General features: G+C 49.7%; 1 protein-coding gene across 3 annotated transcripts; it reads right to left on the bottom strand.

Moving 5' to 3' along the window:
- Positions 1–3304: 3304 nt before the first annotated feature.
- MSANTD4 (Myb/SANT DNA binding domain containing 4 with coiled-coils) lies at positions 3305–9566 on the bottom strand. Of its 3 annotated transcripts, none has more exons than XM_028106020.1 (3): positions 9223–9566; positions 6206–6807; positions 3305–5461 (listed from the first exon to the last, which is right to left on the bottom strand). In XM_028106020.1, the coding sequence occupies exons 2-3, from the start codon at positions 6665–6667 to the stop codon at positions 4886–4888; spliced, it is 1038 nt and encodes a 345-aa protein (XP_027961821.1). In that variant the 5' UTR covers positions 6668–6807; positions 9223–9566; the 3' UTR covers positions 3305–4885. The 3 variants fall into 3 exon arrangements, with proteins under 3 accessions (XP_027961821.1, XP_027961822.1, XP_027961823.1); XM_028106021.2 differs by having other exon boundaries at positions 9478–9560; XM_028106022.2 differs by lacking the exon at positions 9223–9566 and adding an exon at positions 8720–8830.
- Positions 9567–12867: the final 3301 nt, after the last annotated feature.

Raw genomic sequence — 12867 nt, 5'->3', positions numbered from 1 at the left:
TTTGTTTGCAGAACCGTCAAAAGCAACACAAGCTCTGGGTCAGGACACAGGTCATCTTCAATGGGAAAGAGAATTCTCCGAATGGTAGCGTTAGCTCAGAGACCACAGGGCCAAGCGAAGTCTACTCCTAGCGTGCGTGGGTATGATGTGGCCCAAGGAACAAAGTCCCCGGACACACTTGGCCACCTGTGCTCGCTCTGTGGCTAGGGGGCACTTCTCAGACAGGCGGTGGCAGGGTCATAAGCTGGGTGGACTGACGTTTTAACATTTAACTCAAAAGGACTTCAGGGAGACTTTGAAAGACATAAAGATACCATTTTTTATATGATAAAATATTCTAATTTTATTCAGTGAAATTAATTTTGGTTATTTTAAAATATGGTAGAGAGCGATGGAAATGACAAAGTCCCTAGATCTGAAAAAACTTTGCTCTGCTGATGGTCACTCTGGGATAGAAAATGAAAAGGTCAAGGGTGAAAGCAACATGATCAAAGGCAAAGGGGTTGGAAATCCACGAAGCATTTGGAGAGCAGCTTGACAAGCGTATTTTAGTGATGTGGGTAGAACATCTTAAACAGGGCAAAGAACATTTGAGGACATTACACTTGACTCAGAAGTAATGGGGGGAACTCGTGAGAGGGAAGACAAATTTCTAATATCTTTAAGCTGATTTCTAGCTTTAAGCTGATTAATAATAAGAATGAGGCCCGGACACACTGACGGCCCGCCACGCCCCAGCTGATAAAGCGGCGCTGAGACCGGACCTGTGGTCTTTCCAGAACTCTTGTCTTCCACGACTTCACGTCCTGCTAATTAACTCTCAGGACGCAATGAAAGCAGTGCGTGGGGAAATCTATTCTGGAATTGTCACGCAGGGAGGATTAGAAAGGAAGAAAGACGCAGGAAGCTCTGGAATTGACAGCAAATGGTACCACACTAAGGACGACCTGTGAGGTTGGAGGCGGCAGATGGACTTTCTAATTCAACTTACTCATTTTTTTTAAGGTGAATGGGTCACATCAGAAAAATAAATGGTAAAAAAAAAAAAAGGTGCTTCCTGAAGAAATTCATTGAGAAAATTCTCAGAACTTCCTTATCAAAATTCAAATTGTGTAATCACTTTTTCTCACGTCTCACTGATCTCAGTTCAAACAACAGGGTCACGATGCCCCTCTGGATAGCGGTGAATTAATCTCTCGAGACTTCAGCGACCAATTTAGCGTGTCCCCCCCAGACGGGTCTTCTCTGGTCTTCTAGCTGTATGTTCGCTAAGCCCTTCCTGATACGTGTACTTCCAAGTGATACATTTGACCGTCCTCCTCTGGGTTTTAAATAAGGCACTGCCTAAAAGCCCGCCTGGTGGGTCCGTGTATAAAGGAGCATACAGTCGGGAAAAAGTCACAGATTGAAAAAGCTCACAGGCGGTTAGTATTCTGGGAGCTGTAGAAGGTACAACCTGTGGTCAGAGAAGAGTGACTAGAAAGCCTTGACAAACTGAAAGTCACACGATTTTAAAAAATTTACTTTTAGGGAAGTAGAATGTTTAAGCACATGCAGAGGACCCAGGGGAAAATGTTTGAGTTCAAAACACACACAACAGAGTGAAGGTCAGAAAGACAGGGAAAGGTAGCTATTAATTTAAAATAAAATATTCTCAGAGCACTAGGATCCGATTTCTATTCAGGATAGAAGAGGTAGAGGAATTAAAAGAGGGGAGAAGCAAAGCAGTATAAAATGGACAAATGAGGTGGAAAATGAGAGAAGCAAGAATTCTCAAGTTACAAAGACTGTTTAATCTGCAAGAAAAAGCCTGAGAGAACACTTTTCTTTTACTGCAAATTTATGGGCCCTTCCTTCTTCTAACGCAGCATCTTTACAAAAGGGCATCCTTAGGAGCAGGATGAGCGTAGGACTGCATTTCCACAGCGGGGTACTTCGGTGCAGGACATACGCTAAGCCAGCAAGGCCGCTGGAGTCAGGAGCATCCCCAGGAAACCCGCGTGGAGATGGAGTTGAAGATAAAAATGGCCCCGATTCCTCACCCCGCCCCGTAGCCCCCTCTTTTGCAGAACAACATCAGGGCTCCTCCTGTGGAGAGTGGACTCCATCCTCCGCTCTCCACTCTGCTCCGGTCCTGTGGTTTGTTTTGGCAGAGGCGGTGCGGGGCCGTGAAGTGCCCGTGCGGGGCCTCGGCCTCAGGACACCCGGAGCATCTCTGCTCTTCCGCTTTGAATTCCTGCCGGCCCCACGAAATCAAGCCTAAGCTGTTTTGTCAGAGGCTCAAATACGGAGTGGAGTCGCCTCGCGCCAGCCAACAGTCACCCCACCGGGCAGAAGCTGAGCCCCCCGGCCGACCTGCTGACCGGGGGAGCCCGGCCAAGACCCGCGCCGCCCGAAGGAGCTCACCCGCATTTCCTCTGCAACCAGCAGCAACAGGAGCCCCCGAGCGCCGGTGTGGGGACGACAGGGCCGTAGCCAAGCCCGGGGCTCGTTCCAAGTGTGCCCGCCCTTCAGAAAGCCACCAGTCGGGTTTTCTAGCGCGGGGAAGCAGCCCAATCCACCCACAGCTGGGGGAGGGAGAAGGCCAAGGCCCCGCAGGGCAAGAAGCTGCTGAAGGAAAATAAAAACCGTCTCTTCCAGGAACTGAAGGGTGAGGGTGCCCCACCGAAAAGGAGTATGGCTGCCCTCGTGCCTCTGCTTCCGGGGAATTACCCTCTCCTGGTCTTAAATCTAAGCACTGGCAGCCCCCTGCACTGAAGCGGCATTTTAGAGTTTAGATACCGTTTTATTTAAAGCAAACTAGGAACACAGGCAGCGCAGGTGCCGAGGCGTCCACTTTACGGACAGAGATGCCATCGCAGGGCGCGTGGAAGGGCTTGTCGCACGAAGCCCGGGCCCAGCCACTCACTCGCCCTGCTGAGCCCTGCTGACGACCGCACCTGCAGACTTTCGCTCCTCCTCCTGGGGGCCCTTGGGGTCAGCACCGGCATACCCTTCTTCGGGAGTGTCACTGAATGGATGAGGCACTCTTTCCCTTCTTGTAAAAGCAGGGATAACGTGGCGCACGTAGCTCAGGAGTGGTTTGGGAGAGCGAATGAAATCACGCGGGAAGGGCGCCTGCACAGGGCCTGCCACACGCGGGAGCGCTCGCTGGGGGGGCTCTCCCTTAAAAACCTCAATCGCCCCAGCGCTGGTGACCACTGCAAACGGCAAGCTTCCAGATAGTTAGTATAGGCAAAGGCTATTTCTACGGTAGAAGCATTTATTTCGGTTATAGAAAAATAACACTATTTCAAAGTCAAGGTAACGAAGCAGAAGTATATTTTCTCCTTAGAGGTCCCTACTCAAATATCACATATGGTGTCAAGACATTCTTAAATTAACAAGGAACAAACACAGAATCCAGGTCGTTTATCTGTCAAAAGAAGAGATGGATTAAAGCTACACTGTCAGCCCTGGAAATCAGAAAATACAAAGTGATCTCGTGCAGCGATTCTCAAGGTTAGTGTGCACTGGGGCCACCTGGATTGTGGAAACAGCACCTGCGGGGGACTGAAGGCGAGCCAACAGGTTAAAAGCCAGCCCTTGGCCTCAGAACAGACACCACAGGGGCCGAAGATACAAACTTTGGTCCTCGGGGAGGGGCAGAGACAAAACACAGCACAGACTTCCACTCAGTGTTCCTCCTCTGAGCCTCAGACCCAGGAATGACAATACTACAGATTAGGTCAGACAGTGCGTGATAAGCGCGTCCCTAATCCATTCACACACAGCTACTATCTTCTTCATCACCACCGCCTGACACAGAGGACATTCTCCCCCTCCCCCTCCCCACGCCCACGCAGCTGCTAAGATTTATTTAAAAAGTAACCACTGTTTGATTTCAAGCTCATGGACTACCAGGACCATTTCTATATTGGTACCACTTTTACTAGCTTCAACCTTCACTTACATTAAGATTTCAGTACATCTGGTTGAAATAACAACTTTTCTACCAAAACTAAGACCATGAATTCAAAGAAAAAAAGAGAACTAAACCTTACACAGCGTGTGTGGCTTCGGAAGCATCAACAGCTGGAGGAATGAACTGCTTTCCAAAGTGACTCATCTTGGACAATCTCTGATATTCCCTGCATTGTTTTCAGAGTCTCAGGTTACAGACAGAAACACGGGGATAAAATACCTACCATCCTCATCATTCCCTATGTTCAATATACTACACACTAATGTTACATAGTTAAAGCTTTGGCCACTTAAGTAACTACCCATTTAAATATCTGAGGTGTTAATATTCTGAAACTATAAACCAAAGCTCTGGAGGTGCACAGTCAGGCCAGGAAAGGGTTTCTCCACCTCAGCAGTACTGCTGGGCTGTGTGGGATAATCTGGGGGCGGGGAGCCGGCCCGGCCCGTGCACGGCAGGACACAGGTAGGCCCCCTGGCCCCTACCCACTCCACGCCAGTAGCAACCTGCCCACACCCCGTTCTGACAACCAAAAATGTCTCCAGATGTTGCCAGAGGTCATCCAGGGGTCAAAATCACCGCCCTGTTGAGAACCACCGAGCTCGAAGTTTGAGCTAGAATTTTACATAGACGTGTCAACTCTGAGCGCACACAGCTGAAACAAGACGCTATGTAATTTTACTAATTCAAAGAGTGCAGCACAATAGTTTCTGCTATACTGTTCACACTAGGGCACGTCGTTTTTATGGAGTATGCTACTTAAGTATACAGTAACCCACACTTAACTATCTTTTTCCTATTGAAAACACGGACATTAAACAGGAAACAACCCAGAGCTAATCTTGCAACCATTTTTATAGTGCTGGATACAGAGAAAAATCTATGGTTTCCACACATTGGCTCAACAGGGACTGAGCTCCATCACTGCAAGTGTCCCTCCTTCTGAATTCGAAGTCTCTCCTTCTCTACTTGCAAGCGTTCCTTTTCAATCTGCAGCTTCTCCGACTCAAATTTCAAAAACTGCAGCCTATCTTTTTCCAGTTGTAAGCGTTCTCTCTCAAGTTTTAACTTCTCTGCTTCTATGTCCTGTGGCTGAAGCATGGCCTTTTCTCCTTGGCCGAGTTCGTTTTCCAGAGACGGCTTCTCGGAGCTGACAATCTGGAGCCTGAGCTTCTCGCGTTCGATCTGCAGCCGCTCCTTCTCCAGCTGCAGCCGTTCATGCTCCAGATCCAGGTGCCGCAGCCGCTCCTTCTCCACCTGCAGCCGCTCCTTCTCCACCTGCAGCCGCTCGGCCTCGATGTCCAGGCGCCGTTTCTCCAGCTCCAGCTTCTGTTTCTCTATGTTCACCAGCAAATGGGGCTCATCGTAGGCCGACCTCGACGGTGTTGAGTTCAGAGTAAAAAACTCATCGATGTGGGGGAAGTCAGGAAGTTCATTTTCCCTCCTGGAATCCGGTATGACGGAGGACAACATTTCTTCTTCCTCCTCAATCTCAAACTAAAAGGAAAAGGCAACTTTCAGTCTTTATTTCTACTTCACGGTTGTTACTTTGTCTAAACGTGTCCTTAAAAGTTTCTGTATCGTTTGAGCAAAGAAAACCATTTCTTTTGAGTTTTGAAAAAATATTTATAAGGAATCACCTGGTGTCACTAATACAGTTGAGCCTTGGACAACATGTAGAAAATATATATTTTTATATAAACATATAAAAGATATGTTTTATATATAGATATATATACAAGCAAAACATTTTTGCTCACAAACTTCGCTAAACACAGTACAGTACTGGAAAAGTATTTTCTCTTACGATTTTCTTAATATTTTCTTTTCTATAGCTTACTTTAAGAATACAGTATGTAAGATATATACATAACATACAGAATACCTGGTCATCGACTGTTAATGTTATTGATAAGGCTTCGGGTCAACAGCAGGCTACTGGTAGTGCAAAGTACCCCGTTCTGGGGTAGTGCAAACTTAGGGCTTTCTGCCTTGGGGGAGTCAGCGGCCCTGCCCCCCCCATGTCGTTCAAGGGTCAGCTGTGTTTCTCATTAAGAGAAGCATACTTAGGTTCAAAGAGAGATTACTGACGTGAGGAGAAAACAAAATGGAATGAGTGTGTTGGGTACTACTTGTATGGGGGCTTGCCCCCTGGGGGCTGTGCTGTCCCCGGACCACCGCGAACGCCCACATCGGAGCTGAGGGAGTAAAACGGGGGAGGACTCACAGGCCACTACTTACTTCGGGGCTCTGCGGATCTCTTTCTTCCTCTTCCACTTTGACCTCAGTTAAGGATCCACCTGCGTCCCGGAAATCCGCCACGTTCTGCCAGTCGAAGTTAGCGTCGTTGCGGAATCCAATCTTTTCGTCGAGGTCTTCGGTGAGAGAGTCGTCCAGGTCGGACGTGGGAAGCGGAAACCCGGGGCCAGCCAGCTTCATGTTCGCCTTCAACCTCTTCCGCTTCATGAGCGCCCGCCAGTCCAGGTACCGCCGCTTCACCTCCGCGCCGGTCCTCTGCTCGCCCTCCCCGACGGCGTTCACGCACTGCGCGATCTCCTCCCAGGCCATCCGCTTCATCACGTTGATCGTGGTGTTGAGCTGCTTGGAAAAGATGACTTCTTTCCGTTTTGTAATTTCTTTCAAAAGGGTCTGAGTTTCTTGAACACTAAAATTGCTTTTCCTTTTCCTTTTCAACTGCTTCATGTTCCCAACTTAAATGCAGAGAAGATGTGAAAAAGTGGGAAACGCTACAAAGCACAAGAATCCAGGGCAACCCCTTGTGGGCACTCTGTTCACATCAGAGTTCTCCGCTCATCTAGTAGCACAGGCAGCCCGGATGATTCCTAGAGAGAAGGAAGCCAAACGCCATCAGCCTGCAGCGTCCACCCCGTGAGCCGTGCCCAGGATTGCAGGACAAGCACACACCTCCACTCTGGCTCCCTCCGCCTCCCCTCACCTGGGCGGCTGCCCTGGCACCCGACCCCCACTTGTCACCCTGGGCTGCCCCCTGCCTCTCCACTCCCGGGCCATTCCCTCTCCTCCCACCGTGCTGGCCCGCTTCCCGGCACCCATTGTCACCCTCCTCCCCTGTTCGGAGCCTCTGTGCACACAGGTCCCCTCTGCCCGGAAATTGGGCACCTAACAAGAATGAGCACCGTGCCTTCGCATTCGATCCCAATTCAGATGAGTGAACATTCTAGAACACTTGTAATTTTAAAGGATCACATTTAATTAGTACTCTGGCCTACCATTCCTTATGTAATTTAAATGATCCATGGGCTGGGCAAGTATTCAGCTTTCCTCTAGAGGCCACTGAACACTGAGGTACTAGATTCCCAAACTTTTAAATATATTTTTACGTATCTTTTATATACATATATATATTATCCTTTATATATTTATATAAAAATATTTATTTTGTTTTCATATACTTATAGAAAAGGACTGAAGCAAACTGACTTAAACATTGTTACACCAGCCAGATATGCTCCCTCTTAGTACCTATGTCCCAGCTCACTTCAGAGAATTACTGAAGTGAACACTTGGCTCTTGCCTTCCTCAGCCACCTGCTCCAGCGCTAGTGGATCTGGGAGATGGAGCCACTTGTTTCAAGGGCCGTATCCTCAATACATAACAATATGCCTAACAAAGAGGACGTACAAATACAACTTACGGCGATTGGGGGATGGGAAAAGATAGAAAATGACACGAAGTAACTCAAGGAGGGTAAGCTACCAAAACTGAAACCTCAATGGGCAAAGCATAATGATAACATAGGCAAGAATCAGTTTGTGAAATTAAGTGAAGCCTTTAAACTACCCACCCTTTGACTATGCCAAAAAACGTAAGAACCTAGTAAGTTACAAAACATTGTGAGAGAAAATTTTAAGTAAAAAGGCTCTGTTGCCACCATAATAAGTAAGTAGGTTATCAAAGACATATTTTTAGTAAGGAATCAGGTTAGATGTCCTTAAAAATAGAACAGAGAGCGAAAATAGTATCAAATTCCATATCATATTAAATACAATGTATTCATGGCTTTTTGTTTCCAAAAGATACAGAATGTTTCAGAGCATTTCAATAGCTTCTTGAACCATTTCAAAAGTGCCAGCATATTTTTAAGGTAAAAGCATGATAAAAATACAAATATTTGCCAAAATATTTACCAGTAGATGAGGATGAATAAACTATACCGCACTACATTACAGGATGGATATGGCTTAGCACATTATTCCTGTGTACATGTATCTTAGATTTCCAGACGGTTTTGGCATGATTATGTGAAAACCTTTGACATCTTCTGATTAACGTAAGAAAGTACCCAAATCAGTGCACCTCGAGTTAAAATTTGGTAGCTATGTTTGCACGGATAGAAGCTATGTTTCCAGGATCTTTTTTTTTTTTCTTGTTCTTTCCTTTATATTTTGATGCTTATATAACACAGCTTGGGTTTCTGTCATCCGTTACCCAATCACTTAAACATTTACTGAGCTCCTACTATGTGCCCGGCACATATTCCCAGTGCTGGGGATAGAACACCTCACATAACGTGAAAAAACGCCATTTTAGATGTCAATTGCTACCTCGTTTATATCGGTTGTGTTCCCTGTCTTTACAGAGGGGAATTGGGCGGTTGCAACCGCTACAAGTCCATAGATCTTGCATGCCCCAACAGAGACAACTGCCATTTTCCTGAAATCCCAGCGGCCAATCAATTCCTTCCAGGCTGGAAACAGGTATAAGTAGTTCACTTACGTAATCCTTGTGAAGATGATGTACCACCAAGGGCACATTATTAACTGTGGGCAACTGTTTTTTTCAAGGACTAACACTTGCGAATGAAGTTCCTAAATACTGTGTGATAAGACAGAATGAAGAGGTTGGAGGAAAACCAGGCCGTCAATAATGGGTCCCCTCCAAAAAAAAAAAAAAATTGTAATAATTTTTTTTTTTTGTGAATTCGTTAGGCTGTTCAGAAAAAGAAAGCATCACAAAATACCCCAACTCCCCAAGTCCCTCTCCTCCCCGCGCCCACATGTTCTTATTCACTTCCCAACAGGATGCTCTTCCCTGAGACCTGCGGTAGGTAACTAAGTGAAGTTTACTTAGGGGCCACCTGTTATCGCAGCGGAACGACGCCCGCCCCCCGGCCCCGCCGCCTCCTTTGGGACCGCCCGGAAGGGAAGGGGCCGCAGGGCAGAGCCGGGGAGACGGAGCTCCCGGGAGGCCAGCCCGGGGGAGGTGGCGCCCGCCCGCACCTGCCGGCAGATGCGGCGACCTGGAAGGCACGTCTTCTTCCTGGATATTAACGCAGAGTCCCGACTGGGCGCGCGGGAAGCTTCCGCAGCCGGGATCCAGCGGCCACAGCCTCCCACCCGCCCCGGACGGGCTGGTGCTTCGAGGAGCGTCGAGGTCCCGCTACGACGCAGACCCAGGGCCAGAGCCGGCCGCGGGGGGGACAGCCCCCTGCCGCTGACCCCCGCCGGGGCCTTCCCCGCTGCGAGGGCACCCACCGTCCGCGGAGCTGCCGCCTCCTCCGGGACACACTCGCTCCCCTGCGACCCCGGCGGCACCTCCGCCCGCTCGCCTCTAAGGGGGCTAGGGAAAAAAAGATGCCTCATTGATTCCCCGCCCACTAACTTCGCCCGCCCCCTTGCCGCCGCCCATTGGCCGGTGCGGCTGCCACTCGTCCGAGACGGCTCATCCATTGGTCCGGGTGGTATGGCCATTCTGGCTGAGGGCCCGCCCCAGGGCTGGCCTCACAATGGGAATCGAGTCCCCAACCGGTTCCGGGTTAGTGCCCTGGAATTCCGCCCCCTTGCGATTCGCGGCCTCCCGCTCTGCGCTCAGGAGTTGGCGCGCGGCTCTGCCAGTCAAGTGGGCTGTCGAAGCCGATTGGCTTCTAGCGATCAGCCCGCGGCGCTCTTCCGTCGGATTGGGGCCCCGGCCGCCCCGCCCCCCAGCTCTACCCCTGTCCTTGACCCTCACCTGGGAAAAGGGCGGAGAGGACGGCTCGGCGTCGCCCCGGGGGCCGTCGAGCTCGCTGCGCCCTGGCGCCGCGGCACGTGCGGCCTAGCTGGGCCCCCGCCGCAGGCCGGCGATTTCCTTACCGCTCGACCAGTCCTGTCACAGCTGACTCCGGAGTCCCTGGCCCCGTCGGCCGAGTCTTCGTTGTTCCCGCGCTCTGTGCTTGCCTCCCCCGCCGCCCGGGCCTCGGGCCGGCGCGGGTTCCGGCGGCGCGGCGGGTCCGTCCGCGGCCCCCCTCGCCGCCGCCGCCGGCGCCCTGACGCCAGGTGCGGGCCCTCGGCCCCGCGTCGCGGCCGCTGCCCTCCGGCCCGCGCGCACCCACGCGCCTCGCTCCGCCGCCCGCGTCCCCGGCCTCGGCGCCCGGCCGCACGGTGGCCCTGGGACGTCGCGTGCGGCCGCCGTGCTCCCACCGAGGGGCCTGCGCGCCGGCGTCGGGCCGCGGGTTGGCGGTTCGTCCCCGGGGCAGCCGTCCGTCCCTGGTGCGCAGCCCCGCGCCGCCTGCCACGCCGTCTCCCTGCCGGGGCTTTGCCCGCACGCGGACGCTCAGTGCCGCCTCGAGGGCAGCCGCCGGCAGCTCGTGGCGCAGGGTTGTGCGAGGCGGGGCGTGCGGGCGCGTGTTTCTGCTGCAGCCCGCTCCGCCGGGGCGCCTTCCCCGACGCCCTTGCCGCGTGGCCCGTGGTGCGGCCGTCCGGGCGCAGCGCCGCGCCTGGGATGGGGCGGGCGCTCAAGGAGGTTCGGTGAGCAAAGAATGGACTATTCCGGGGGAATATTCCTGGAGGAGCTCTCTTCCATGAAACAGGGAGACCTTCTGAAATAGGCTCTTTGAAAGGCGCCGGTCACTTTAATCTTTCAGACTCCCCTGGTGAGTCTGTAAGAAGCATGCCTAGACGTGTGCGTCAAAGAACAAAAACGTGTGCTTCTGAAAGTTATGAGAACTTAGATTTTACAATTTTGGCTCCCCGTTCATGGTGGATGTCTCTGGGGTGAGTGCGATGAGAAGGCAGGAGAACGCCCCGTCCCAGGCATAAGCAGACTCTGTCCCCTTCAGGGGACATGCACCGCCTGAATCCCTCTGCGACCCCATTAGCTGGGGAAAGTCCCAGCGCGCGGCGTAAGTTACCAAGAACCTTCCGCTTTCAGATGAACTCTTGCAGGTTCCTGCACTTAAACCTCAATCTCCTTGCTGATTGCAAGACCTTTCCAGAGAGCCTCGCTGTTCCTTCTCAGCTATAACTTGTGTGAGTGGACGTGCACCAACAAGGCAGAGATGAGGGTAATCCAAAATGCCTAAGACTGGGAGCCCATTACGAACCTGGTAGTCTGTTTCCTGATTTGGTTTTTGTTAATACTAATTTCAGGCTAGAGATTTGACCCTGAGGTTCTTACACACTTGCTCTAGAACTGAGCTGTTCAACCGCTGTAGCCACTGGCCAGAAGTGTGGCTAGTAGAACTGAATAACTGAATTTTAGTTCTATTTAATTTTAATTTAAAAACAATTCAGGGCCTGGATAACTTCAAAGTATGTTTGGAAAACTTGAGTTATGTGAATCTACTTTTTCAACTGTAAATTTTTTGAAATCTAATTACAGATGGAATAGGGGCGCCCGGCTGGCTTAAGTTGGTAGAGCATGTGACTCTTGATCCTGGGGTCAGGGGTTCAAGCCCCACATTGGGTCTAGAGCTTGCTTACTTGCTTACTTAAATACATACATACATGCATACATACAGATAGAGTATTTCTGATAAATTAGAATCTGAATTGAGATGTACTGTAAGAGTAAAATATACACAGGATTTCAGAGATTTAGTTTAAAAATGCACAATGCCTCACTGACAATTTTCATATTGATTAAAAGTTAAATGATAAAATTTTGCATAATTGGGTTAAGGAAAATATATTCTTAAAATGAATTTTACCTGTGATTTTTTTTTTTTACTTTTTAAAATGAGGCTAATAGGAGATTTAATCTTATACGTGTGGTTTGCATTATATTTCTATTAGACAAGGCTGTTCTAGGCTCTGCCTGGCCACAGCTTATTAAAAGTCTCAGAATGAGAATGTAATCGTTAGCTAAAATATTTCTATTTCATTGCCTATTGTTTAATCAAAGGGAAAGAAGAAAGTCACTGGTGCTGTCTTTCCTCCAAATGCGGTTTAGTTAAGAAAGAAGTCCCCCTGTTCATGTGATATAACCTATATTATATATGAACAGTCACTGTGTCACGCCGTCTCTGCCCTCTGTGTTTGCCTCGAGCACGTCCTGCTTCCTCCTGGCTTGTCCGTGTGACATACTCTTATTCTTCAAAACCTGCTTTTCCCTGACAACCTGAGAACAGATCAACTTGTCCTTTTTCATAAGAGTTCTGTGCTTATACATATTCTATTTAGATTTCCACTCTTCTGCTCTGCCCTTTCTCCCGCTGATCGCTAGCACCTCGCACATTACCTGTTAGGCTGGCAAAAGTGTGTTTGTTGACTTGAACTGAACATTGACAAAATAAAACTCACTCTGTTTTGTCCTCTGAGATGTTGCTTGCAATTTTCATCATCCCTCAGGTAAATTATAAGAGTGTATAAAATGACAGTGAAAGTTTTTCACCAGCAAATTTCATGTTTCTAAAAAATTCACATTGAATGGAAAACCAGTGTGGTTCCTATAGAAATTGTTGCAGTTCTTTTCCTTTGGATTTTCTCTTATAACTGGGAAAAATAAGAAATGTTAGGACAGGGCACCTGGGTGGCTCAGTTGGTTAAGCGACTGCCTTCGGCTCAGGTCATGATCCTGGAGTCCCGGGATCGAGTCCCACATCGGGCTCCTTGCTCAGCGGGGAGTCTGCTTCTCTCTCTGACCCTCTTCCCTCTCGTGCTCTCTAT

This window comes from Eumetopias jubatus, unplaced genomic scaffold, assembly GCF_037043125.1.
Source record: "Eumetopias jubatus isolate StellerSeaLion01/CBP00866 unplaced genomic scaffold, mEumJub1_p1.0 scaffold_13, whole genome shotgun sequence".
NCBI classification, from domain to species: Eukaryota; Metazoa; Chordata; class Mammalia; order Carnivora; family Otariidae; genus Eumetopias; species Eumetopias jubatus.
The sequence above is the reverse complement of the archived record's forward strand: the minus strand, read 5'-3'. Positions and strand labels throughout refer to the sequence as shown.